The 27,352-nt window shown below is 46.7% G+C and overlaps 3 protein-coding genes across 3 annotated transcripts in view; 2 read left to right on the top strand and 1 right to left on the bottom strand.

The window, feature by feature from the left end:
- Positions 1–864, top strand: part of Pole (DNA polymerase epsilon, catalytic subunit) — a 52,867-nt gene extending 52,003 nt beyond the window's left edge. Inside the window, exons 48-49 of the mRNA XM_048447477.3 lie at positions 368–457; positions 543–864. Coding sequence (XP_048303434.3) covers positions 368–457; positions 543–644 — 192 coding nt within the window. The 3' untranslated portion in view covers positions 645–864. The remainder of the gene's footprint in view (positions 1–367; positions 458–542) is intronic.
- A 2,155-nt stretch (positions 865–3,019) lies between these two features.
- On the bottom strand, positions 3,020–6,187 carry P2rx2 (purinergic receptor P2X 2). The gene is made up of 11 exons (XM_048447164.3): positions 5,971–6,187; positions 5,685–5,820; positions 5,518–5,589; positions 5,363–5,438; positions 5,174–5,270; positions 4,948–5,028; positions 4,702–4,837; positions 4,291–4,421; positions 4,050–4,143; positions 3,848–3,913; positions 3,020–3,768 (listed from the first exon to the last, which is right to left on the bottom strand). The coding sequence occupies exons 1-11, from the start codon at positions 6,144–6,146 to the stop codon at positions 3,394–3,396; spliced, it is 1,440 nt and encodes a 479-aa protein (XP_048303121.2). The 5' UTR covers positions 6,147–6,187; the 3' UTR covers positions 3,020–3,393.
- A 9,489-nt stretch (positions 6,188–15,676) lies between these two features.
- Positions 15,677–26,702, top strand: Lrcol1 (leucine rich colipase like 1). The gene is made up of 5 exons (XM_048447162.2): positions 15,677–15,778; positions 16,869–16,994; positions 17,193–17,318; positions 17,436–17,558; positions 26,571–26,702. The coding sequence occupies exons 1-5, from the start codon at positions 15,677–15,679 to the stop codon at positions 26,700–26,702; spliced, it is 609 nt and encodes a 202-aa protein (XP_048303119.2).
- Positions 26,703–27,352: the final 650 nt, after the last annotated feature.

Below are 27,352 nucleotides of genomic sequence, written 5' to 3'. Positions count from 1 at the left end.
AAAACTCTGTCAGTGATAGAGTACAAGAGCAGAGCAGAGAAAGCTTTGGCAGCACCTTATAAGCACCTGGGCAAAGTCCGTGGGTGTATCTCTGGGCAACTGTTGGGACAGAACCAGCTGGGACATGGGACACCCCCAGACCTTGGTAATCCAGGTTGGGGATACCCACAGCAAAGAGGAAGGAGCTGGCAAGATTTATTTCTTGCATTTCATCAAAACACTGAGTCCTGATGTGACTGCAGTAGGGAAATAAACTGGCCAATGTTTCCATGAGGCATCCTTCCTCAACAAGGCTAAAAAGCTGCAGATAGGATCCAATGTGATGATGGTTTGAGCCATGATCAGTGGTCCTGCTTCCTTGTTTCAGGTATGCCTGAAGTGCCGTGGTATGAAAGAGACCCATATGCCTGTGTACTGCAGCTGTGCAGGAGACTTTGTTCTTACCATCCACACTGAGGTGGGCCATTCTCACAGACACACTGGGTCATTTGCCCCTCCTTCTGAGTAGGACCCAGAGTCATTGTGTCTCTTTGTCCCTACAGGTCTTCATGGAACAGATTAGAATCTTCAAGAACATTGCCAAGCACTACAATATGTCATACCTCCAGGAGACCATAGAATGGCTGCTCCAAACAAGTCCTTAAGCCTAGGCTTAAAACACCTTGTTATCCCATAACAGGTATCTTAATGCCTGCTCCAGATGCCTTCACCACTGACCACCTGATTTTTCCAATCTCATAACCACAGTCTGGGAAGACCAGAGAGAATACTTCCAAAAAGTCTCAAGGTGTTGTAAACAAGCATGAGCCCGCAATGGCTCTGTCCTCAATAGTTGCCTTCAAAATAAATATGTTTTGAAGCTTCTGCTTTCTGCTCCCATACCAGCTCGCTCTTCTGCCTCCTAGTCTGAACCTGAGATAGGTTCTGAGATGTGGTAGAGGTGTAGACAGGGAGGATGCAGACCAACAGAGTCTTGTGCATTTTCAGACAAATGGGCCTTTTCCTCAGCTTCATGAGAGTAGAATTTGAGCTACTTTCTGAGAAATCCAGGTCCTAAACATGTGGAGACCCAGGAATTTTGCTTCAGAGCAAAGTCTGAAGAGGGTTGTCACTCCGTGTCTTGAGTGAGACCTGGGGCTCTGTCTTGAGATGGGCTAAGATGGGCCTGAAAGGTAGACCTTCTCTGAATTACCTAGTCTGTGTGGACTACAGCAAGTACCTCATAAGCCTAAGGCCCACAAGAAGGATTTTTAAACATCATTTATCATAAACTTGAACACCCTGTTTAAGGCAGATTTTAGAAAAATGCCTTCTCATATTTTAGGCTTAACTGTTGAGGGAACAAGGAAAATGAGGGGAAACAGGTTTCAGAGAAATCTGTTGAGGACTTATACTCAGTCACCACTTGCCCCTCAGGACATCAGAGACCCGCAACACTGAAGCTGGCACCCTTAAAGGGGAAGCTTAATCTCTAACCTTTTTAAGACTAAGATGCTCTCATCACTGTAAAGTGATGGAATAAGTAGCTCCTATTCTATACTGACACTGACCCATCTGCTAGATGAGCAGAGCCTTTCATTAGTCTCAGGAAATTAGAGCGCTCATGCATCTCACTGTGCTAAATGCAGCCTTTGTCTACTGCTTTCTGGTCCAGGCCAGTTTACCAGGGCAATAGCCAAAGTGTCAAATTCAGAAATCCAAAATAATAGAAGCCTAACAGGGAGATGAGAAACCTTACTGAACTTATGTGTATGAATATTTTGTTTGCATGTATGTATATGTGCCATGTGTATTCCTGGCACCCACAGCGGTCAGAAAAAAGCATTGGTTCACCTGGAACTGAAGTTATAGATGTAATGAGCCACTATGTGGGTGCTTAGAACCAAATTCTATTCTCTGAAAGAGCAGCAAGTTATCCTAGCTGCTTAGCCACCTCTCCAGCCTCCTATAGTTGCCACTTCTTAGCTTACTGTTTTGTATTTGCACAGGAAGCCTCAGTCTCTGAAAGGAAAGTTTAATATCTAGCATCTGTCCATCAGGAACTTGTCTAAACCTTGATGAGCTTGGGTTGTCTGTAGGGAGAAACCTGATATCTGCTTGATCCCCCTTGTTTGGGATGTGGACTGAGTTGGCAGTGCTGGGACCTTCTGAATGGAAATCAAATCAAATTAGGGAGATGGGGGAGGAGGGAGATGGTTAACTATGCTTCCTGGTCTCTGGGCCTAAGAGGCATTGGCTTGTCTCCCAGCAGAGCCATCCTATAGCATTACAGGATAGGTCAGTGCCACCATAGATACCACCCAGCCTGGGTTCACTTGGAGGTCAGTTTAGGAATTCTAAAATAGAAAACTGCATCTCTGCCCCTGGTTGTTAAGCTGTAGCTGGAGACTCAACTGGAAAGGGCAGTTTGTCTCAACCTAAAACTGGGCATCTTATAAGCCAAACATGGAGGAAGTTAAACATATTTGGTGGAAGTTAAACATGTGGAATCCATGACCAAGGAAGGGAAGGTATGGAAGGCTCTGAGGGTACTGAGAACATCCTATAAACACTTGGTATGACAACTAGAGGCACAAAAAAACGTACTGTCTTCAGGTAATGTGGGCAGAAACTGAAGGGTCTCCTTGCTAGGTCTTTGGCCATTCTGTCACTTGGTGTGCTGGTCTGAGCTAGGATACCTTCTGGTGGCTTTGAACATAGACATAGCCACCAAGGAACCAAGATACAGGCTTTGCCTAGCCAATCACTCCACTAATAGCAAAAGATACAATAACTAGATTACCCCAGGCCCTGATGATAGTGCTGGCTTTGTCAGCCTGCTCAATGTCCCCACCCCATTCCAAGGATTCTGAATATAGCCTTGGTTCCCTAGGCAGGTGTGCCTGTACCCTAAACCCTAAATCTAAGGTTGGTTAAGCTGGTTAACCAACCTTAGAGTGCAGGGACCCCGGGAAGGGGACTGACCCTGCTGCCTTATATTCCTAAATCCACAGCTACTCTGAAAAAATTAAAAGCCAGAAAGCTCTCATCATTTTTATTGGGCTCATCGTGCTATGACTTCTAAAGGAGGGCTTAGAATTACAAAACAAGAGGACTTAGCTCTGATTTTGGGTCCCAGAAGGCTGTGCAAAAGTATGGTCAGGGAAGGGATAAGGGGTTCTATGAGGAATTTGGTTGGGAAAGGAGATGGAAGGAACCCAGTTCTTCCCATAAGCCTTAGGAAGTGGAAGAGTGTAAGCCTGAACCAGAACAAGGTTCTGTCCTCTTGCACAGGTATGTCGTTTCTCAGTCACATGGACATGGCTTGGCTACTGCAGAGTACAGATCCTCACTAGGGCTGCCAAAGCAGCTGAGGCTGTCTCTGCCCTCCCAGATCCAGGTGTGAAGATGAGATCAGAGTTGAGCCAAACCTTTGGGGTCTGTGGATGTGGAATCCTGTTGGGAAGGCTCAGGGACAGGAAGCCTTTGTCCCAGGTGCTGGTCAAGGGTGTCCACCACCTGCTCAGTCAGAGCAGAGATGGAACAAGGCCCAGGAGGCTGAACAGCCAGCGGTAGCTCTGCCCCTTCTCCAAAAGTTGACCCTCCACCTGATGGATCCTGGGAGTAGTGACTAGGTGGGGGAGGGACCTGACCCAAGATAAGGGCAAGGGTCACAGGCCAGCTACTTGAGGTATGACTTGGAGTACGCACCTTGTCGAACTTCTTATGGCTATAGAGCTTGTTCTTGTTCATGAATGTTAACAAAATCCAGTCACACAGAAAGGAGCCCTGGAGTCAACAGACACCACTGGGTAAGGGCATATCAGACACTCCCTAACCCACCCTGGCTCCCAAGTGAGTTTCTTACCACCCCAATGGAGGTCAGAGCAGTGGCCAGATTGATGATGGTAGGAATGAGACTGAATTTCCCTGCCTGTAGAGAACAGGCTTGCATTTAGTTAGACCATCATAGGCTGCTGTGGCAGAAGTGGAGCTTGAGGGTGAGTTGCTGTAAGGGACATGGTGCTAGACAAGCTCAGGTCTAGGTGAAACTCTTCAGCTGTGCGTACCTGCCCATGCACGATAACATCAATTCGAATCCCATAGGCTTTGATGAGAGTTCGAGTGGTGGTGGTGGTATTTATCTTGTAATACTTGGCAAACCTAAGGTTAAGTAAGCCAAAAGCAGTGTTCAAGCTGTCAGACTTGTGCACAATCATTTTCCTCTCTTTAGGACCACTTTTGTTAGAACTATAGTCAAAGCAGACACTACTGTATATCATGAGCCCAGGCAGTCAGAGACAAAAGTACCTGAAGTTATAGCCTGAGGAGGCAGACTCAGACTTGGGGTCAAGCCTCCGGAAAGAGTATTTGGGGTTGCACTCTGATTCAGATAAGTCCAGGTCACAGTCCCAGTTGATGATGACTCCAATAACACCACCCTGCAGAAAAATGAGCCAATGAGCATTGAGCTCAGAGACAAAGGTCCAGGGAACAAGTGACTATCTGACTTTGAAGGCATAATGAGGTACTGGCACCAACCATGGGACCAGGTGTCAATAATTGAGCAGGTGCATTCACAGGCCGTGGTCACATTTCTCTCCTCTGCCTAAAACAGAGCCAAGGCTGGCCAAGACAAAGAAGGTACAACTGACTGCAGTAAAACCTTTCCTGGGTAGCAGATGCTGACACCCAGCTTCACTGTCCCCACACCTTCCTCACCTTGTGTGCCAGTTCTGTGAAGTTCTCCCCTGCCTGCTCTACAATGAAGCCTAGCCTGAAGATGGGACAGTACGGGTCAGAGTCCTGATCAAACGTGCAGTGTTTCAGGTAGTCATTCTGACTTGCAATGTTGCCCCTAAGGAATGGCAAAAGACACAGACCTGTACTATAAACATCTGGTTCCCAACACATGCCTCCACACTACCCAGGCACTGTATTTGATATTACTCAGCCCCTCAGACTCACTTGGAGAACTTGAACTTGGGGTAGTGGATGTTGTTCTTGATGAGGATGGTGAAATTTGGTGCCATTTTACCCAGAAATTGGCTGCAAAGGTACAGACAGGGTCTCGTCTCCCCACAAAGCCCAGGAGAGGAGAACACACTGTCTCTCTCTCCTCCCCTCCAGCTCTTCTGATCTTCAGCAGTAAGGACAAAGGAAACTAGTAGTGAGGTCTGTGAACCCTGCATACTTGTCAGAAGTTCCATCCTCAACCGGGCACCAGGCTGACACCTCGCAGGTCTTGTAGTCCCCATGGTAATAGGGTACACAGCGCCCTGTCCGAATCCCTACAGGGCAAACACTGGTTAAGCGGCTGATGTCAGTGCTAACACTCCCCTCCACTCCGCCACCTTCTCCACTGTTCCTGGTGCATACTGACCATTGCCTTGCATGTCCAGCTGCCCAGCAACACAGTCGTCATCTGAATGGCAGGTGGAACTGTGAACTCTCATGCTCTAGAGTTGAGACTGTAGGTCAGAGTGTAGACTCTGTAACTGGCCTAGGGTTTCCCAGACCACCCTGTACCCGCCTCACCTCTGGGCATATTCCCGGGGTCTGGGAAGGGGTGACCTCCATCCTGGTGATGATGCTGACCACACTGCCCCCCTGGGTGCAGAAATAAAAGTGCGGTGGGTAGGTCAGCTCACTCAGACTAGTCATACCGCTGAGGAGTTTCAGGCCTGGGGCTGGAAGTGCCGCACCTCCGGGGGCTTTACGTATTCCTCAACGTCCCACACTTTGTGCTCCGATATGGTGATCCCCTTGACTTTGGTGATGATGGAGCTCTCCGGACCCGTCTCGCTATCCTGGTAGCTTTTCTGCACGATGAACACGTACCTGCAGGACAGGGCGGTGCCGGCTCCGGCTCTTGAGGCAACCCTGAAGAGAGCAGGGCGTCCCTCTCCTGGGGCCCTAAGGGCTCCCGCGCATGCCTCCAGCTAAGGATCCCCTTCCACCCGATTGCCCACCATGCCCCGGCCAGCGCACCACACGAAGTAAAGCAGGATGAGCAGCTGCACCATGCGGTGCACGAACCCCAGGCGCCGGTTCCGCACCACGATCAACTTGGGCGTCTCGTAGTCCCAGAACGCAGACCAGCAGCCCCGGGCCAAGCGCCAGACCATGGCCGCCCCCGCGGGAAGCCGGGGCTGTGCAGCGGCCATGGTCCAAACAGCTCGGTTCACCAGAGAGAGCTGCCTGAGGGCCTCGCACCCCTGGTGCTCTCCTGGGCGGTCCGGGGGTGTGGCCTCGTGCCCCGCCCAGTGACAGTAGCAGTCTAGTCCTTTTTCAAAGCTTGATGGAGTTGTATATGTGTATACCAGGCAGGTGCGGCCTGGTGCGGCTTAGAGGGCATCCTGGATCTCCAGTTTGGTGCCAAGGAGAGTGGAGAGCTCAGGCCAGCCAGGAGAGCCCGGGGTGGGCGCCTAAAGAGCTCCAAGAAAAAAATGCCACGCTGGGAGAGTGCAGCCCTATCTCTCCAGCTCCACATTTAAAGCTCAAGACATGACCCCACTCGGGGGCAGAAGGCTGACAGAGTAGCATTGTACTGTAATTCCGTTTCCCACCCTCCACCCTCTCAAACCAAAGTTGTTTCCTGGTAACTGATTAGATCTCCTCTGTGCCCAGGTTATTTGAAGCAAATACCAAACATCTTAGTATGTCAGTCACAGAGAGATATTTTAAGCCTTCTTCTTTCATGGAAATAAGTTGCACTTTGTACATAAACAATCCAGTGAGTGCAGTACATGCTGAATGTGGTGCAGGCCCTTCATTAGACAACACAAAACACTCTCTACCCCAAAATAAAACCCTATCTATGAAGCAGCTATTCTGCTCCCCAACCTAAACTCTGACCCATACTAGTCTTCAGGTCTCAATGGGTTTTTCTATGAGATACAATACTTATGTCTGATTTATCATGTGCTAGTACTTCAGAGTGATATCAGAAATAATTCCCTCCTTGGTAGACCTGAATATGTAGGTTGCCCCCATATCTTTGCTATTGTTAATAGTACAGTTGAGGAAATGTGTATATTTGAACCATTTGGTTAAATCTGACCAGTGCCTAAGTAGCAAAGGAAACTCAGTTTAGAACAAACAACTGAGTGCATAATTTTAGAGAATGTTTTATAACAAAAGGCTGGATCTTAGCCTATCTTACACCACTAATTGCCCAGATCCCCTACCACCTGAAACCATCAAGCTGGTTACATCCCTCCTGTTCACCAAGGACCTCCGCTGATCTCGATGCCATGATTTGTGAGTCATCCTTTCTCAACTAAAGTCTCATTTAATTTGCCTAAGGCTGAACATTGTAAGTACATTTTATGTACACATTAAGTGTACATAGTCAATCATAAAGAAGTAACAAGGAGTGCTGGAGTACCTCAGGGTAGCTCAGTAGTGGGGCACTTGCCTAATGCTTGTGTCCCTGGGTTCAGTCCCCAAAACCACACTTTGTTTTGGGAAGTTCTTCTGTATATGTATTGCTTTTATTGGTTAATAAAGAAGCTGCTTTCGGCCAATGGCTTAACAGACTATAGCCAGGCTGGAAGATATAGAGAGAGTAGGCGGAGTCAGGGAGATGCCATGTAGCTGCCAGAGGAGAAAGACACAAGCCAACAGTCGGAGCTTTGCCAGTAGGCCATGAGGCTCATGGTAAAATATAAAATAATAGAAATGTGTTAATTTAAGATATATGAGTTAGCCAGAAATACACTTAAGCTATTGGCCAAATGGTATTGCAATTAATACAGATTTCTGTGTGATTATTTCAGGTCTGAACTGCCAGGAACGAACAGCTTCACACACATACACACACGTGCAAAAAACCTCAAGTGAATGAACTGCCTGGACACTCTAGACCAGACTTAAGCATTGATAAATGAGAACACCCTAAGACTATTATTCAGAGGTGGAATCAGCACCAGACACAGGTACCTGACTGTGGAATCCTGGAAGCTGAGCAAGGAGGTGCCTAAGGAGTTGTTGTCCTGGGGAGGAGTGACCCACAAGGAGCCAGTGTCCTACGCCTCCCACCAGAGGCGTGTTTGACTATTATTGGTTAGTCCTGACCTGGAACAGAGGCAAAAAGGAGGCGAACTGTGGTAGTAGGCCAAGTTCATGTCTGGAGGTCCTGTGCTGAAGGTGGGGCAGGAAGCAGGAAACAGAGGCATGTAGAGTTACAGATCAAAGACTAGAGCACTATTTCCTTGGCTAACCTGTAACCTCTGCTTCAAGGCTGACATCTGTTCTGGAAACTGCAGTTTGGCTGGTCTCACTCTGCACAGAGGAGCGAGCAGATCTGAGGCGAGGAGGTAGGACCACCAGGTACTCAGCAGTGCTGAGACTCCTTTCTCCCTCCAGGAATAAGTCATATTAGTCTGTCCTAGATGGGTGGAACCTGACAGGAAAGAGCAGATAGTATAGTTATAGTATAGTTTCTGCTCTACCCAGAGGCTGCAATCATCTCTTTCCCTCAAAACTGAGTGAAAACTAAGTTGTAAAATGACTTCTTTTAGGACAATGCACAGCCGGAAAAACCCATTTTGTACAATACAGAATAACTTAGAGTAGGTGTAATCTGATTTCTTCTCTTCGCATTAAACACTGTCTATCTAGACCCTGGCAGCACGCCATCATCTGTCTCAATAGAGTTGATGACTCCAGGCCTTCATAGAAGGGGCCACAAAGTATTTCAAACTTCTGTCACTCAAAAGGCATAGTGATGTGCTCTTTTTTATTTTGTTTTGTTTTTTGAGACAGTGTTTCTCTGTGTATCTTTGCCTGTCCTGGAACTCACTCTGTAGACCAAGCTGGCCTCATTCACAGAGATCTGCTTGCCTCTGCTTCCCAAGTGCTGGAATTGAAGGCATGTGCCACCACACCTGGCAGTGTATGTGTGTGTGTGTGTGTGTGTGTGTGTGTGTGTGTGTGTGTGTGTGAGAGAGAGAGAGAGAGAGAGAGAGAGAGAGAGAGAGAGAGAGAGGTGCTCTTTTAAAAGTGGATTTAGAAGAGAGGAGAGTGGTCAGTCCTTTTAGTAAGCCTTTCTTTTACTGGGTCTTTGTCTTTTTTTCTTTCTCCTTCATCTCCTCCCTTTTTTCCACTTTCTTTTTTAGTGCAGATCAAAACAGGACTCTGCCTTCAGACTACAACGTTCTCTTCCAAAACCAATGAACCAGACTCCTGAATACAATGTTCCAATGCAGTGGGCTGTGGCTTATTGTAGATTTCTATAACTGATGTTTTGGAACCCAAAACTTAAACCATGTATTCTGCTTTGTTGAGGGAACTCATACTAAAATGCCGTGTGTCCTGCTGTTTTGTTGAGGGAACTCTTTGTTGAGGTGTCTTTCACTGGTTGATGTCATCCTCAGGGAGGCACTCAGTGGATATCATTTGGGGCAGAGTAGATTTTATATAACTCATATAACAGGTGCTCAGTGGAAAAGCCACACTTGTGGCATGGAACAGAGTGCTGGAAGAAACCAGAGCTCCTGTGACTTCCCAGTCCTGATCCTGTTTCCCAGTGTCTTCAGTCTTCAGTCCCTCTTCCTGTCCCCAGTTTAGGAGTCAAAGAGGAAGGAGAGAATGCCTGTGGGCCAACATAACTGTGCTAAGAAAATTCCCACTTCTCCATGAGCCTCAGGGTATGGGTCCCACTCCTCCTGCTCCAGTCTGTGTCTGTTTTTTAGGCTCAGCTCTTCCATCCTGTAGTTCCAGCACCCCATCAGGGCCACTCCAAACATGCAACAGGATGGGAGATGCTAGCTAAAGAGCAATATATAAACATCAACTTCTCCTTCCAGTAGGATTCCTTGCTTGTGCCTTCAAGCAGTCTAGGAAGTAAAAACAAAAACAAAACAACAACAACAATACACACACACAAATCCAATCCAACTCTATTTTGCAACACAGAAATTTCTCATGAAAAACACAGGAAAACAAACAAGATATCAATGGAAATCCTCTGAAAACAGGAGGCTTAGATGGAACTTGTGTTCTCGTCTGCTTTCTGCTGCCATGACAAAATAGTACCTGGAAAGAGTTTATTCGGCTTATACTTCCACATTACAGTTCATCATTGAGGGAAGTCAGGGTAGAAATGCAAGCAGGAACCTGGAGGTGGGAACTGAAGCAGATATTATGAAGGAAGGATGCTTACTGGCTTGCTTTTCCTTCCCCCAACTCATACTCAACCAACTTTCTCATAGCATTCAGGACTACCACCTGAGGGTGTACTCCCCACAGTGGGTTGGGCCTTCCTACATCAATTGTAATCAAGATGATGTACCATAGACATGCCTAAAAAGGCCAGTCTAATGGAAGGAATTCCTCAATTGAGGTTCCTTCTTGCCAGGAGTCTCTAGTTTGTATGAAATTGACAAAAACTAACCAGGACATCTGACTTCATAAGGGAGATGACCAAATTCACAAAAGGCTTATTAATTTCCTCAGTGTCCCTTGGAAGTCCCTGAGGGCTAAGACTAGATTGGAGCCCAGATAGTGTTGTGTCCTATCTAAGGCTAAGTGTAGTCACCTCAACCCCAAGGCTAGCATGCCTGAAAGGGCTGAAGTGAAAATTAGTGTCCAGAAGATTTTAGAATGGGTGTTAAGTGGGAGTGGGGCTGGAGGTCAGTTTAGGGGTGACAGCCTCAGGAGCAGATTTAAGGACTCATCTGATCAATTGTACAGGCTGGGCCTGGGCACATCAGGACTTTGAGGGGTTTGCATTGCTGCACTGTAGTGTTTCTAGAGTCTTGTCTATGTTGGAGTCAGAGGCTCAAGGACCCTCCCAATAGAGCTCTGAGCGATAGCACATCAAGCCTGGGGAAAGCTGGCTCCAGTTCTATAGTGGGATTTCCTCTGGCATGGTAGATGTTTTAGACCTACCATAGGTGGTGTCTATGCCAAGTTCAAGATCCATGAAGCATAAATAGTCCACAGTGTGCTATGACTCTTGTTGTTTGAGAATGTAGCCTGAGATAAATGGATTCCAATTTGCCCCTTTGATAAGCATCCACCCACTAAACACTCTCAAGAGGTCTGAGACTGGCACCACCTTGGCATGACATGATTTGGAACCTGGCTGCTCACAAGCACTGCTCAAGGGGCAGTGCTCTGGCCTGGCCACAAAGTGAGACCCTCAGGGAGGCTCCTTCTCTGAATATTCATAGATGACATTGCAAGTAGTCACACTGAGTACACGTCTTATCTTCTATTAGATTGTAATGAGGGTAGAATTGTTCCATTCTGCTCACATCATTGAGAAGATAAGAAAGATGGCTTGTCCCATCAGCACATCATGCTTTGTGAGCTCCAAGTTACCTCTGGCATGAGAACAAGACTCTCACAAACAGCAGTGATGACAGCACAGAATACTGAGAAGTGACTCTGGAGATTCAGAGGTGAAGAGGAAAGAGCCTACTTGTGGACAGAGAGGGAAGCACTGTGTTCTGTTGTCTGAGAGCAGGGCAGCTGCCACGTTACACTTCTCAAGTCCACAGTAGCCAGATGTGAGAGGGGCAGAGGAGGGGAAGAGGCATATCCCAAAGTCAGTCCCAGAACTCTGCACAAGCTCCGCCAGAATATCTGGTCACCATTGCACTTGAGTTCACTACTTATGCCATACACACAGAATCAGATTTGAACCAGTCCAGGCCTATCAACTGCTTGCTGAGATGAATAGACACTATTCTTAAAGACAAAGGAACCCAGGCCATTAACAACACATCATTCAACACTTAGGGCACACCAAAATAAAAACATACGAAAAAATGGAACCCATGACAAAAACAGGATGAGCAGAAACAGTTCAGGAGAGACTCCCGTAGCAGCTGCTGCACTCAAGGACAGAGCTGTGAAGCTCTTGGAACCTGTGTGGAGGCCGTAAAGGAAGGAGATAGACAGTACACTCTTCTGACTTTACCCTCCTTCATTTGGCCTCTTTTTTCCTGACTTTGCCTTTCATAGTTAATCTAATCCATTTGGAATTGGCCTTTTTAAAAAATATTTATTGTATGTGTGCAAGTGTTTAGCCTGCATGTATGTCTGTGCACTGTATGCACACCTGGCCAGAAAAAGGCATCAGATCCTTTGGAACTGGAGTTACAGGCAGTTGTAAGCAGTCACATGGGTTCTGGAAACAAAAACTGGGTCCTCTGCAAAAGCAGCAAATTCCCTCTTAACTACTTGAACCACCTCCTCCTGCCTCTTTTTTGTATAAAAAGGATCTTACTGCATGATCCAAGCTATCCTGAAACTCTGGGATTGCAGTACAGGTCACTGCTACCTCTCAAAAGTCTGCCTTTCATTATGACCAGCCTCTTAGATCACCAGTTACCTTTTTATTCAGTTTCTCACAAATGTTAAGCAAGAACTCTAACTACTAAGCTACATTTCCAGCCCTTTTTTTATTTTATTTTTTTAAGTTGCCTAGGCTGTCCTTGAATTTGTAATTCTCCTGCCTTAGGCTCGCTTACAGCTGGGAAGACAGAGCTGAGCCACTGGGCCCAGTTCCTGAATTACTTGTGAAAACCTCTGTTCTCCCTTGATGACCATTATTACAACCTGGAAACACAGACAGGGTTCGGGCAGTGGGCTGAAGTTTTACTCCGCACATCACCAACTCTCCGCCCAAGGTTACAGACCTGGTGTTTATGTCTACTGCAAACCCAGGGCTACAGTGAGGAGAGATTTGCCTGACCCCAGTGGGGCCTTTTCCATACTGTGTACACTGTAGCAGGGAATGTTCTGCACAAACCCCCTGTGGAGAGGGATCAGAGGCCAGGGCTTGACATCCTTGTCCATGAGGACTTGAGCACTGTCACCTGTCCTCATCTTAAATAACTCACAGTTGTCTAGTGACACTAGGGTTGTCCTGATTTCTACGATTATTAATAGCTAACATTCATTGTAAGTTCTTATTGCTTCTAATACTCTGTTCTCTATTAGATTTCTCCATTAACATTCTAACGAGAGGAGAAATACAACCTCTTCCTCATAATTTTATTTTAAAAGTCCTGTGTTGCTTCTTGATGGCCACTGTCTTGGTTCTGACCTTTTCCCAAGCCATGACCAGTCACCCCCAACAAGCAGGCTCATCTGCCTGTGGAGAGGACAGGGATGCCAGGAAGAGACAATGGTCATATACTGAGTGAGCATCTGAGTGTCAGGAGCATGCCAGACAGAGGGACAAGGCTTGGTTCTACGGAATGAGCCCTAAGGAGAGCTAGAGATGCACACAAGCCAAGGTGTTGGATCCCTTACGGTAAAAACAAAAACAAAAGCAAAAAACACATGTACTACAAACAGGGTTTCTACATGGCCAGCTACAAAAGGTTCCTCTGAGAGAGGTCAATGGGAGTTTGGGAGAAAGCCAACCAGAGCTTAAAGACTCCCAGGCACACTCCCTATTTTAGCAGTAGATACTTGCTTAAATTAATAACCATAGCCACTCCTGGTGGCACAGAACTATAGTCTCAGCACTTGAGAGGCCGAGACAGGATGATCATACATTCAAAGGCAGCCTGGGCTACACATTGAGAGTCTGTTTTAAAAAAACAAAACCAAAAATAATGGGCTGAAGAGATGGCTCTTGTTGGTTCCCGACATCTACAGTGACTCATAACCATCCTTAACTCCAATTCCAGAGTATAATATGCCTTTTTCTGGGGCTCTACAGATACCAGGCATATATATAATACACACACATGCATGCAAGAAAAACACACATCCTCATTAAATAAATCTTTTTTTAAAAATAAATTAATGTTTGGAATAACCCTTCAATGAGAGGAAAAGTTGTTTAAAGTCCAGGGTCAGGTTGAAGATATATCCTCATCAGTAAAACATTTGATGTACAAATACAAGGACCTGAGTTGGTACTATCCCTAGAACCCACATATAACAACTCAATGTGGGCTGGGCGGTGGTAGTGCACACCTTTAATTCCAGAACTTGGGAGGCAGAGGCAGGCAGATCTCTGTGAGTTCAAGGCCAGCCTGGTCTACAAGAGCTAGTTCCAGGACAGGCACCAAAGCTACAGAGAAACCTTGTCTTGAAAAATCAATTAAAAAAACAGACAAAAAAAAAGCTCAATGTGGTAGCATTCTCTTATAATTCTGGTGCTATGGAGGCAGAAACAGCCCAGGTTTCAGTGAGAGATCCTGTCTCAAAAAGCAAGGTTGCTGAGAACCAAGGTAGACCTCTGGCATCTGCCCATGGACACCCACACACAAAACAAACAAACAAACAAACAAACAACTCTTTCAAAATAAAATCAAACTTTTTTTTAAAAAAAAAATTATTTATTTATTTATTTATTATGTATACAATATTCTGTCTACATGTGTTCCTGCAGGCCAGAAGAGGGCACCAGACCTCATTACAGATGGTTGTGAGCCACCATGTGGTTGCTGGGAATTGAACTCAGGACCTTTGGAAGAGCAAGCAATGTTCTTAACCACTGAACCATCTCTCCAGCCCTAAAATCAAACTTTTATTCAGTGTTAAAAGGAAGTGAGATGACTGGACAGTGGTGGCACAGGCCTTTAGTCCCAGCAGAGTCAGTGAGGCAGAGGCAGGCAGATCTTTGTGAGTCTAAAGCCTGGCCTACAGAGTGAGTTCTAGGACAGCCAGGGCTACACAAAGAAACCCTGTCTCGAAAAATAAACAAACAAAAAAAGAAAAGAAAGGAAAAGAAAGAAAGACACAGAGCATCCTTAACCTAAATCAAATAAATCATTCTGAGAAGTCACAGACTGTGGTTCCAGTCTGAGCCTTCTGGAAAAAGCTGCACTACAGAAAAACAGGAAAAGAGAAAAACCAGCAACAACCTTGGTGGGTAGAGGGAAGATGAGCAGGAACGGCAGACAATTCTCTGTGTGATGTGCTGATAGTGGACACGTCATTCTCCACTTGTCCAAATCTGAAACATATGACTAACAAGTGTGAAGCCTAGTGCCAACCTTGGATTTGGGCAATAGTGTGTGTGTCGCTGTATTCACTGGTGTGATCACCTCACCCCAACCAGTGTGATACATTACTGCAGACAAAAGGGGCTGAGGAAGAAAATGGGTACGTGAGAACTGGAAACCAATTTTCTTCACAATTTTGGGCTTGTTTTGTCTTGATTTTACATTTATTTATTTATTTAGGCTTTTTGAGACAGGATTTCTCTGTGTAGCCCTGGCTGTCCTGTAAGTTGCTCTGTAGACCAGGCTGGCCTCAAATTTATAAAGATCCACTTGTGTTTGCCTCCTGAGTGCTAGGATTAAAGGCGTGAGCCACCACCACCCAGCTAGGTTTTTTTTTTCTTTTGAAAGAGAGAGAGTATCACATAGTCCAAGATGGCTTCAAAGTTGCTATGTGGGTAGAAATAATCCTGAACTTCTGATTATCAAGCCTCTACTTCCCAGTGCTGGGAGTTCAGTCATGTTTATGCACGGCTGGGGATCAAACTGAGGGTGATGTATATGCTAGGCAATCAGTCCATTGACTGAAACATAGTCGTGGGCCTTATGCGCATTTTTCTGTAAACACAAAGCTGCTCATAAAAATACATTTGAGTATTTATAAAAGCTAAATAATAAATAATAAATAATAAGAGAAAGCACTGGGGAAGGAAGGGGATATTTTGCTAGATGCCAAGGGCAGAGCCTACTCCATATTACCCTAGCAGGCCTAATGTGTGATGTCTGTCATGGTGTGGAAGCTGCTGCTGCTGCAACTGCTGCTGCTCCGGGCTGTACCTACGTCCCAGGATAGGAAGACAAACGTGATGTTAGCCTATAAGGTGAGCTCAGACTATGTCTTCCCACTGCACGCTTATTAGACAGGAGGCTGAAATCTAGTTCACAGAGACCGGTGGCAGGGTAGGGAAGCCAGGGCCTCTATGATCTGGGCAGGCCCAGTGGGGAGAGACTTGAGAACACAGACCCTAAGATGCACAATTGTAAAGTGTCTGAGAATACACCCTACTGCTGCACCTAACCCTCTTGCAACCCCATCTGCCAATGGAGCCCCAAAGACACAGCCAATTGGAGAAAGCTCCAGAAGGCAGGGGACAAGGACTCTCTGAGGATCTCCCATGATTCCTTTCTGTGCCTTTGCACACACACCCAAATCACCCAGTGCTGTGTCCTATTGATCTGTGATTCTCTTCTCCTCTGCCTTCTCTCCTGTGTGCCCTGGTGTGGCTCCTCATTGACCTCTGACTGCAGTCTCCTTAACAGTTAACCTATAGCCAACATGCTGTTTTTGTTTTAAAAAGCAAGACAAAAGGGATCTGGGTGGAGCCCCCTGGTCTTCCTTTGCTAGCTCCTGATAGCTAACTGTGTGACCCTGGGAAAGTGATTGTCTCTGAGCATCAGTTTCTTCATCTGGCATCAGAGGTGAGCCAGACCGTGCAGGATTTGTCGGTAGTCCGTCCTGACCATGCCCTATTGTTCTGCTGCTTGGTCCTACCTTCTGTCTCAGCTTGCCTTCTGTGCACCTGGCCTAAAACAACAGATGCTTTTGGGGGTGGAGAGGCTGGGTTTTGGTTTTTTGAGACCAGGTTTCTCTGTGTAGCCCTGGCTGCCCTGGTATGCACTCTAGACCAGGTTGCCCTTGAACTCAGAGATTTGCATGCCTCTGCCTCCCAAGTGCTGGGATCAAAGGTGCGAGCCACTCGGCTGTGCTAAGATGATCTTACACTCTCTCCCCACTCCTCATGACGTTTTCTGTCTTCTCCTTTCCAGGTCAGACAGCTCATCTTGAATTGAAGGGTGGTTGATTTAAGGAAGCCAAAATGGGTGGTGGCAGTGTCTGAACAGAGAAGCCCTTCTGGGGACTGGGTCTGCTGAACTGCCCTGGGGCAGGTAAACAGAATCTGAATGTTTCAGGTGATTGGAGAGAGGTGTGAACACAATTCTGAATGTCAGAGTGACTGCTGTGTCACTAACAGCTTGAACCCACAGAAGTTCTGCACACCCCAGACCGTGTTCTTGCAATGTGTGCCCTGGAGGAAGGTGCCTGGGGCCCCTAGTAACACCCAGGGAGGGAAAGAAACCAGTAGGGGACACCTTCTGGCCCCACTCCTACCTGTTTTTGGATGAGTTAAAGGAAGTGGCCCCTGGGGGGGGGTGGGATATAAGGGGGTCCCCAAGGGTGGTAGAGGGAAGGGAATCCCTGGCAGCAAAAAATACTTGTCCCCTGCTCACTCACAGCCAAATGGACACTTCTGTGAAGAACACTCAGAATGCTACAGCAACTGCTGCATCAGGACAGGCGACAGCCCTAACAGGTTCTGCTCAGCAAAGTCCATCTTCTTGCAGTGTGTATCTTGGCGCAAGGTGAGCATGGAGCAAGGGAACAGGTGAGGGGCCACCCCATGGGAGTGGGCTCCCTGGTGAGAAAAGGGAAACAACGACCTCACTGGGACTAGATGATATCTGACCATCCCTCTCCAGCAAGAAGGGGACAAATGCCAAAGCCACTCAGAGTGCTGGAGCTTATGTTGCCTCCCGCTGAGTGAGAACAGCTCTCCCCACTGCACAAAGAGAACTGGGCTCTTGGCCTTGTGCCTGCCAGTGGTAAGTCACCCACCCCAACCCCCACCTACTAAACCTGCAGAGGGCAGATCCCACCAACAAAGGGCACAGTGACTGCTTGTAGTTAAGTGTTCCAATGCAGTTGTTAAAGTGGAGGAGGCAGCTGGAGCAGGCTGGGAGGTGGGTGACAGTTCCTGGACCAGGCACTGAGCCCTCTGGGTGTGAAGTTACACAATGATAAAGGTCAGTTGATTCCACCAGGAGGGACCAGAAGCTTGCACAAGCCAGGAAGCTGGTGTTGAAAGTACCAGGATCTGGGGCAGAACCAGTCTCCAGGCCTACAGGAGTGTGTCTGTATCTGTACGTGTGGATTCTATCTGTCTGTTCTGTCTCTCTCTGTATCTCACAGCTTTGTCTCTGTCCCTCTATCTGTCTGTCCATATCTGTGTGTGTGTCTGTCTGTGGTATTCATCAAGTAAAGGTATCATTACAACTACCAAGTAGAAATGTCTCCCAACTTCTCTCCTTCCCATCTCCTTTACTTTCTACTGGTCCTTAGTGGAGCCAGAGGATAAGGGAGGACTATGGAGAATGAATTCTGTGGAAGTCAGCAGCAAGACTGTATGCATGGGCTGTGTATACCATGGGTGCCATGTGGAGTTAAATATATATTTTGCTGTTTGACATCATAATACCAACCTGTGCCCAGGGGTCTATGGCTCCTAAGTTAAGAATATGGTACCTGCTGGGTGGTGGTGGCACATGCCTTAAATCCCAGCACTCGGGAGGCAGAGACAGGTAGAACTCTGTGAGTTCGAGGCCAGCCTGGTCTACAAGAGCTAGTTCCAGGACAGGCTCCAAGGCTATAGAAAAACCCTGTCTCAGATAACCTTAAAGAATATGGCACCTGCTAGAAGAGCCCCCCTCCTGTTGGATCTGCTTTAGCTTGATTACCTCTAGGGACATTTGGCACAGTTTAAATGAAGGAAAGAGTCAGGTAGTGTCTGGACCTGAACAAGGGAGCTGTGGTTAGTGCTTAGAATCAAACTCATGTGATTGTTCTCTCTGATCTTTGCTACCCTTTAGTGAATGAACAAGAGCCTGCATACCACAGAACTAAAACTGGACTTCAGAGAGCAGAGAGTGCTCTGTTTGCATCCATGCTGTTCCCTTATTTGGGTTCTATAAATCTGAAGAAATTAGAGATGTCTGTTGCTTGTTGTTAATATGAACTTGAGTCCCACAGCTTGTAAGAACAAATCATAGAATTGCTGATCAATTACTACACAGAAATAAAAACTACTGATTGATGAGAAAGTGTCTATGCAGTCCATACCGCTCTCTCTCTCTCTCTCTCTCTCTCTCTCTCTCTCTCTCTCTCTCATCTCTCATCTTTCTTTCTATTTATTTCTTTAATATGGATACAGTGTTCTGCCTGCATGTAGTCCTACATGCCAGAAGAGGGCACCAAATCTCATTATAGATGGCTGTGAGCCACCATGTGGTTGCTGGGAATTGAACTCAGTACATTTGGAAGAGCAACCAGTGCTCTTAACTGCTGAGCCATCTCTCTAGGCCCCAGACCCGTTTTCATACAGGCTGTTTTTCTTTGGCAGTTTCTCCAGTGTGAACTGTTGAGGTCCCCCTTACTTTCCAGCTTTGACCCAGGTCCACCTTTGTTGTCCACACTTGCCCATGCTGGGCTTGCAGAATTTGTCCCTGTTAAGCTCCCTTTCTTCTTCCTCCCTTCCTGATGAGCCCTCTGTAGAAGGGGGTTGTTCATTCCATTTGGCTTATGAGTCCAACACCTGCTTTATATTTTCCTAAACTCCTCATGTTCAGGGCCCTGGATCTTTGCCATGCTTCACTTAGACTACTGGGTGTTTGAAGGAGAATACCACAGTCTCTGTTCTATCTAGTCATAAGTGTCTTGTGCCATCTCTGTCTTTTCCTGAGCATTGCTGAGGAATGTGGAGGTGAGAATATGAACAAAGCTGTGGTTGAGATCACATTGGTGTCTTTCTTTAAGAAAATGGTTCAAGGACAGGATGTCTCCTAGCCTGGTCTGCTCAAGGTTGTAAGTTTAAACCCCAATACCACAAAAGAAGGTACCTTTTGGTTACTAACTTAATATTAAAGTATTTATTACATCAACTATAAGACAAACTATATAAATGTATAAGTTCAAAGTGGTAATATGCAATTTTTAATAATTGCTGACATTTCTAGGAGATTTTATTTCCAACTTTTTGACTTCAGCATTTTCTTTATCCATACTTACAAAATAGCATTTTTGGGCCAACAAGATGGCACTTTCTACCAAGGCTTGAGTTCTATCCCTGGGATCTACAAACTGCCATCTGATCTACATATACTCTCTCTCTCTCTCTCTCTCTCTCTCTCTCTCTCTCTCACACACACACACACACACACACACACACACACACACAGAGAGAGAGAGAGAGATATGGGGGCACGCCTTCTTCCTAATGAAATAAATGCAAGCCTAAACGAATAAAATATCATTTTGTGATGTCTACTAATGAAAGAAAAGAAAATTAGCTGAGTCTTTCCACTGAAAAGACTGAGGTAACCTCACTCCCTGATGGATGTTTCTCAAAATACACAACTTGGGACTCAGTAGTTACCATTACTTAAACAACCACGAGGATGCTGTGACGGCTCTTTTTGGTTGTCAACTTGACATCAGGAATCAAAACACAAATGACTGGGCATACCTGTGAGAAAGTTTTTTGTTTGGTTGGTTTTGGTTTTTCAAGACAGTGTTTCTCTGCATTGCCCTGGCTGTCCTGGAACTCACTCTATAGACCAGGCTGGCTTCAAAGTCACAGAGATCCACCTGCCTCTGCTTCCTGAGTGCTGGAATTAAAGGCGTGGGCCACCACCACCCAGTCTAGTTTTTTTTTTTTTTAAAGCAAGGTCACAGGAACACACAATGAACACGACCTGAGAGTGAAGAAGACACAGGAGGAAGCAGTCTTGAGTCACAGGTTTTTGATGGTTTTTTTTTTGTTGTGCCTGAGTCCAAGGACCCCCAAGAAGACCACCACAGAGCCACACTTCAGAATGCAAAAGCAAGGTTTTGTTCATTAAGGACGAGCTAGCACGGGTCCTCTGCCTCATAGTCTGACACAGCAGATGGAGGGAGAAGGGCCAGGTCTATGTTTGCAAGGGGCTTATAAAGGTAAAAACCCCAAAGCAATCACAAGGTTACAGTCTCAAAATACAAAATTATATCTTATATCACAATTGACTAAAGGAGAGACAAAACTCAGCTGTTAGCTCCTGATAGGCTGTTAGTATCTAAGGGGGGTAGCAACAGCCTCCCCTGGTTACGTCCTCCAGACATCTGCTGACCCTGTGCTAACCACAGGGGCAAAACAGGACGTTTAAAGCAAGCAGATGTAAACAGATGTTGTTTTAGTACCCTGGTGGGTGTCCTGGTCACTTTGACCAGGACAGACACAGTTTCTTGGGAAGGTTTATGATTTTTCTGGACTGTACTCAGCCCCCTAGTTATGTCCTGTCTAAAATGAAGTTCTTTTTCAAAATGGAGTTTGTTTTGTTCCTTCATTCTTTAGAAATTACTTCTAATTAATTTCTAGGTTCAAGACCCTGTGCTGTTCCAAAAATGGCCACTAGGTGGTGCTGTGACCTTGGTAGAGCAGAAGCACCTTGGCAGGAAAGCACCTGACTCAGAAAATACAAAACACAGGCAGCAGTGGAACAGACTGCCCCAAGGTGCGCTGTGAAGATCTGTTCTGTAACACTTCTCTTTCCTGATCAATAGCTTCAGCTTGAGCCAAGTGGATTGTAAAACAAACACTGTTTTAAAACAGCTCTGTGAAACCCCAGGCTGGAAACCTTTAAGGACCAAGTCACCACAGGCATTGAATCTCTGGAGTTAGCGATCAGGGTTGGCTAGAGAAGTGATTTCTAGGGTTGAGACAGAAACTTGGTCCATGGAAGGTTAAAAAAAAAAAAACAAAAACCTGATGAGCTGATTCAAGGTGCAGCAGGCTGGGTGTTGTTGATTCCTGGAGCGCCTTTCCAGGGCAGTCACACCTCAGTGATGCTTTATGGCTTTAATAATATGGTAGTGGGAAATGAGGTGGCTGTTGCTCAGTACGTTTTTATTCATGTCAGGAAAGACTGAAGTCTACAATTACCATCACAGACCATAGCTTAGCAGAGCCATTGACTTGTCTGTGGTGTTACTTCAAGAACACAAGCTGCCAGGTCACAGGATGGCAAGGCTAGTGAGGCTGCAGGAAGGGCACAGGCTGCAGGAAGAGGAAGCAACCAGGGGCTGCTCCTCTTGTTAGAAGTTTAGAGCCTACTATGAACTTGGAACTGAGGATGGAAAGTCTATTTATTGAGTGAGGAAAGGCCCCAGGCAGCAGTGAACTACACAATGAAAAAGAGCAAGTGTGTTTATCAGGTACAAGGAAGCAGATGCTTGAGGCAAGAGTTGCTGAAAGGCCGGGTGGTGGTGGGGCAAGCCTTTAATCGGGAGGCAGAGAACTCTGTGAGGCCAACCTGGTCTACAAGAGCCAGTTCCAGGACAGGCTCCGAAGCTACAGAGAGTCTAGAAAAACAAAACAAAACAAAACAAAACAAAAAGAGTTGCTGAAAGGCAAAGGGAAAGTTACTCAGAGCTTTGACAGTCCCGTAGGGGTGAGTCGAGTCTGGGAGTCCCAGTCCACTCCAGAGGCACATCAAACTTGGGGAGCTTTATAGCTGGGACATAGATGAGGGGACTTTGTCTTCACTCACAGCATCTAGAAGTAAAATGGGTGTTGTTTGGGGGTGATTTCTGTAGGACTCAGCCATGACAAGCTTAATGGAGGCCTGAATTTCAATAGTTTACCCCGAGGGAATACCTGGTTGCAGGAAGGACTACAAACTGAGACTACCCAGGTACCACCCAGGAGCAGACCATCCAAAGGAAATTCCTACAGTTCCAACCATAGGACCATCTGCCAGCACACACCCATCACTTTTCACCAGGACACCCCTAGATAAATGTCAGTCAATCGAGGGTACTGAACCTTAGAAACCCCTCACCCCCACCTTTACTACTATAAAAACCCAACTCTAACTGAGCTCAGGGCTCTCCAATTATTCCAATATGCTGGACACATGGAGTTTGCAAACTTGTATAAAATAAAGCTTATTTGTAATGGTTTAAGTAAAAAGTAAAATGCTGCAAGTCCCTGAGTGGCAGTAGTGAACTGTAGGCCATGAGACCACGCCCCAGGTCCCCAAGCAGTGGCAGGCAGTGGAAAGCAGGTCCTCGAAGTGCAGACAGTAGGCAGCAGGCAGTAGGTCCTGAGACCACGGCAGGCCATGGAGACAGTTGGGTCCCAGGCAGGGAGCTGTGTGGTGGGTAAGAGACCTTGATGGGGCAGCCAGTTCCATGAGGAAAGACAGACAGATGGACACACCACAAGACCATGCCACAGGTCTCCGAAGGCAGCTGGTCCTGGGCAGGGAGCCATGTGGTGGGCGAGAGACAGAGACATAGATAGGTGTGTCATGCAGAGTAAGGTTAGATATTTATTTAGTGGGTTATGGAGGGGAAAGGGGAGAAGAGCAGAGAGAGAAAGAGAGAGAGAGAGAGAGAGAGAGAGAGAGAGAGAGAGAGAGAAGAGGGGAAGGGGAGAGGTGGGGAGAGACAGAAGCTGTCTCTTTGAAAGGGAGATGGAAAAGGAAAGGACTCAGGCTGGAAGCTGAAGATCAGCTACAGGGGAGGGAGTAGGCATTGCTTGTCTCTTAAAGGGACAGAGCAGACCATTACATCATTGCTTTTCCAAATGGGACTCGGTCTCCTTGTTGGCTTTTGGGGGACTTCACGGATCTGGACATAACAGTTTCCAGCAGTCGCAGCACTGGTAGAGAACTGATAGATAGAGCTGCACCCCCACTTCTAGGAGAACTGATAGATAGAGCTGCACTTCCACTTTGAAGGGAGCAGGTTTCTGCTCCAGCGCCTGTTGCTTTACACATTTTGCAGTTTCTTTTCAGAGGTCTCTCGCTTTTGTTGCTGCCCACTGGATCCAAGATGTCCTCTCCCAGTAACATTTCATCTTGCTCTAGTCCAGCCCCATGGCTCCTTTGTTTTCACTGAAGCTGGTATCTGGCAGCTGCTGAGGAGGCTATTGGCTGGAGGCCAGCTGCAGGCAGGTTAGTGTAAGCTGAGAGTCCCACATGGTGTGGGCAGCTATGGAATCTAATGGGCCAATTCTGCTTTCTTGTTTCTCATGAGGCTGACTGGGCATGTTCAGACTTGCCTTGAATTAGAGTTCTGTTGTCAAATCCAATGAGTTAATGATGTACTCTTTGCCAAGGGTCATTGCCAGCTGTGTTGTGTCCTCATTGTAAGGATGCTCTCTGGGCCCAGGTTTTCACAGAGATGCCCAAGTAGCAGACAGTACCGTGAATGTTACCCATCCGAGGCAATCATCCATAAAAAGTGACAATCTACTCCAGAAAGGAATGTCCTATCTGAGAGCCAATACCATATTATGCCCAAATCTGCAAAGTCCCCCAAAAGCCAACAAGGAGACTGAGTCCCATATGTAAAAGCAAAGAGCCTTTATTTTATGAAAGTTTGCAAACTCAGTCTCTCCACATGTCCAACATTTTGGAATAAATAGAGAACCCCAAGTTCAGAGTTGGGTTTTTATAGTAGTAAAGATAGGGGTGAGGAGTTTCTGAGGTTCAGGACCCTTGATTGGCTGACATTTGTCTAGGGGTGTCCTGGTGAGCGTGTGCTGGTGAGTGTAGATAGCAACAGCGGTTGGAACATTGGGCATTTCCTTTGCATGGTCCTCTCTTGTGTGGTGCTTGGGTAATCTTAGTTTATGGTCCTTTCTGCAACCAAGTATTGCTTCAGGGTAAACTACTGAGACTCAGGCCTCCATTAAACTTACCAGTGGCTGAGTCCTACACTGGCAGGTGATAATGGTTGGAAGTAAAGAACTTCCTTTGGGTGATCTGTTCATTTTTAGCTTACCATGGCTAGCTCCTATAACCACACTAATGAGGTGCCAGTATTAGGTAAGGACCCATGAGGACCTTGCAGAAGCTTGGAGCCATCCTTTCTGTGATGATTCAGCCACACAACATGGCTGACACTTCCGGGTTCCAGGGCCACACGTGTGGACAAGCCCTCAGGCAGAAGTGCCTAATGGCCCTGGGAATCTTAAAGGACCCCGCGTGACCCACATGCAGCATGGTTGCATCATCTATGTATGATGCAGCTGAGAGAGCCCTTGCACGCATGTGTGAGCTCCGTCATCTGTGTATGATGCAGCCACATCATCTCCCTGTGCGCATACACTAGGCAGCCTTTAAAAGCGGGATGCACCATCTTCAAGCTCTTTCTTGCTCTCTCTCTCTGCACACCGACCTTCAGCAGCCCCCCCCCCCATTAACTCCTAAGTGGGTTTGTTGTGTGTTCCGTGTTTCCTTCTCACTAGTGCCAGGTAATTCCACTTTCCTTGCTCAGGCCTTGAGGAAATGTGTACCTGGCTGTCACTCAGTACTCATCTACATGAGCCCCTAGACACATGGATGATCTTAGCTAAAGGACACCCTGACCTGTTGCTCACACCTAATGGCGAGTTCTATGGCCTCTTGAAGTGGTTCTGCAAGGCCCTGACATCTGAACAGAGCCCTGTGAGCGGCCTCCAAACCCACTCTAGTCAGGGCTCTAGCAGAAAATGTAAAAACAAAGTCCTTAAAAAAAAAAAAAAAAAAGAAAGAAAAAAGACAGGTGTCACTGTGTAGCCCTGGCTGAAACATGCTATGTTCTCACAGAAATTCACCTTCCTCTGCCTCTGATGGGATTAAAGGAATGTGTGATCCCACCTGGGTGACAAAGTATTCTTTTTTTTCTTTCTTTCTTTTTTTTTTTAAATCCCACTCATTTCCCAGATCTTCCCTATCCACTCTCTACCCTTGTAACCGCCCCCAAAAGAAAGTAAAAAAAAAAATAAAATTAAAACCAAACAACAAAACATGGTGCCGACCGCTCTGGCTTCTCTTACAGCTGCTGATTCCCGCTCCACTACACATGTACCTCTCTGCTCCTCTGTCTTTCCTGTTCTCCATCATGTATTCATTGTAGTGGCGCTGGGAGCTGCAGTGTGTCACCCTTTTGCCCAAACAGCTTTACTTGCAATGAGTCATTGGTCTGGTTCAAGACTGCTTGGCTTCTGCTAAACTATCAATACTGGACCATCACTTAGCATGAATTATAATTGGTATTAATAATAAAAACCCAGAGTCGGATATGGGGGTTAGTGCTGAAGATCAGAGAACCAGAGCAGTCAGCCCTTAGAGAGTTCTTTTACCTCTAGCACTGCTCAGACCAAAGGGGAGATCCTGTCCTCAGACTGTATCTCTCGATTGCATCTGTCTACACCAAGTTTCAGGCTGCAGCTGTCTCCTTCCACCTTATATTCCTCTCTCTGCCCAGCCATATCACTCCTGTCTCCACCTCCCTAGTGCTGGGATTAAAGGCGTGGGATCACCTATGTGTGAGCTCTGTTTCTCTTTTAAACAGATTCAATCTTGTGTAGCCCAGGGTGGCCTTGAACTAACAGATCTGTCTCCTGAGTCCTGGAATTAAAGGAGTATGCCACCACTGCCTGGCTTCTAGTGGCTTAGCTCTGCACTCTGATCTTCAGGTAGGCTTCATTTGTTAAACAAAATATCACCACCCTTCACTGAAACTCCTCTTAGATATCTTGTTGTTGCCCAAAGTCATGGAGATCCTGAGGCTATGGTTCCTCCGTAAGACCAGCTCTTCACATGCTCCAGCACCTCACAGATGGGGTAGGTGTTGGGATGGGCCAATTCAAAGGCCTGGATCTGGGCCTGGGTGGTACCTGGGTTGGTCAGCCTACCAGCTCCACCCTCACCAGCTCTCCCACACTAGTACTTTTCCCTTGCTGTGCTCACAGAGGGACAGGGCCAGTTCATCATGGTCCTCAGACATCAACATGGCCCTTGGTGCCAACACAGACCACAGACATCAACAGAGACTCTGGCTGCAGTAAGGCCATGGACCCCGACATAGCAGCACAGGCCCTCGATATCACCATGGTCTCCAGTGGCACAGCAGTCCTCTCACATGGGCCTGTTCCTCAGCTGTGAAATCTGCAGCTCCACCTCACCACTCCACTTTCTCTCCCATCTTCTCAGCACCCACAGCGTGGGCCTCTGGCTGTCTCAACCAATTGTTCTTCGTGCCCAGATATTGGAATCACTCTGATGAAGCAGATAAAGAAAGCAGATAAATCTCTGAGTTTGAGGAAACCTGGCCTACATAATTAAGTTCCAGGACAGCCTAGTCTATATAGAGTCTCAAAAACAAAAAACAAAAGATGAGGAAGGGCAAGTGAAGTCTCATCTAATCCAGGGTACCCTGGGAGGAGACATATAGCTGAAAGACCAATCTGGATCATAACTTTCTGGGATACAGGGGACGTTCCCCTCTGCTGCCCAATCCATAGCATCACTGTGTTCATAATGCTTTCCATTCTGGGGCTTGGGTAGCCATATGGTTATAGAGCAACCACTACTGTTTGCAAGCCCTCCAAGACCTGGTTTGTTGATTACTAATATTTCCTCATAGAAGGAAGTGGGAGGGGCACTGGCCTTCTATTCTAGGTGCTCCCTCTTGTACCCCTTTGCCATTTGTATGTAATTAGCCCTAGTTGAACATGGTCTAGTGATTTAGGAAGGTGCTGGAGTATAAAAGCTGGGGAAGATGGGGTGGCCCATCTTGCAGCTCTAAGTTTGGG

This window comes from Myodes glareolus, chromosome 2, assembly GCF_982192425.1.
Source record: "Myodes glareolus chromosome 2, mMyoGla1.1, whole genome shotgun sequence".
Classification (NCBI taxonomy): Eukaryota; Metazoa; Chordata; class Mammalia; order Rodentia; family Cricetidae; genus Myodes; species Myodes glareolus.
Note: the sequence above shows the minus strand (reverse complement) of the source record. Positions and strands in the feature narration are given on the sequence as shown.

Excerpts from the sequence above, each read along its gene's own strand:
- Lrcol1 (XM_048447162.2), top strand. The coding sequence starts at position 15,677 with ATGTCTGTCATGGTGTGGAAGCTGCTGCTGCTGCAACTGCTGCTGCTC. Across the intron at positions 15,779-16,868 it reads ACGTGATGTTAGCCTATAAG|GTGATTGGAGAGAGGTGTGA; the intron begins GTGAGCTCAGAC and ends TGAATGTTTCAG. Across the intron at positions 17,319-17,435 it reads AGTGTGTATCTTGGCGCAAG|CAAGAAGGGGACAAATGCCA; the intron begins GTGAGCATGGAG and ends ATCCCTCTCCAG.
- P2rx2 (XM_048447164.3), bottom strand. The coding sequence starts at position 6,146 with ATGGCCGCTGCACAGCCCCGGCTTCCCGCGGGGGCGGCCATGGTCTGG. Across the intron at positions 5,271-5,362 it reads GCTGGACATGCAAGGCAATG|GGATTCGGACAGGGCGCTGT; the intron begins GTCAGTATGCAC and ends TTTGCCCTGTAG. Across the intron at positions 4,838-4,947 it reads CCCAAGTTCAAGTTCTCCAA|GGGCAACATTGCAAGTCAGA; the intron begins GTGAGTCTGAGG and ends GCCATTCCTTAG.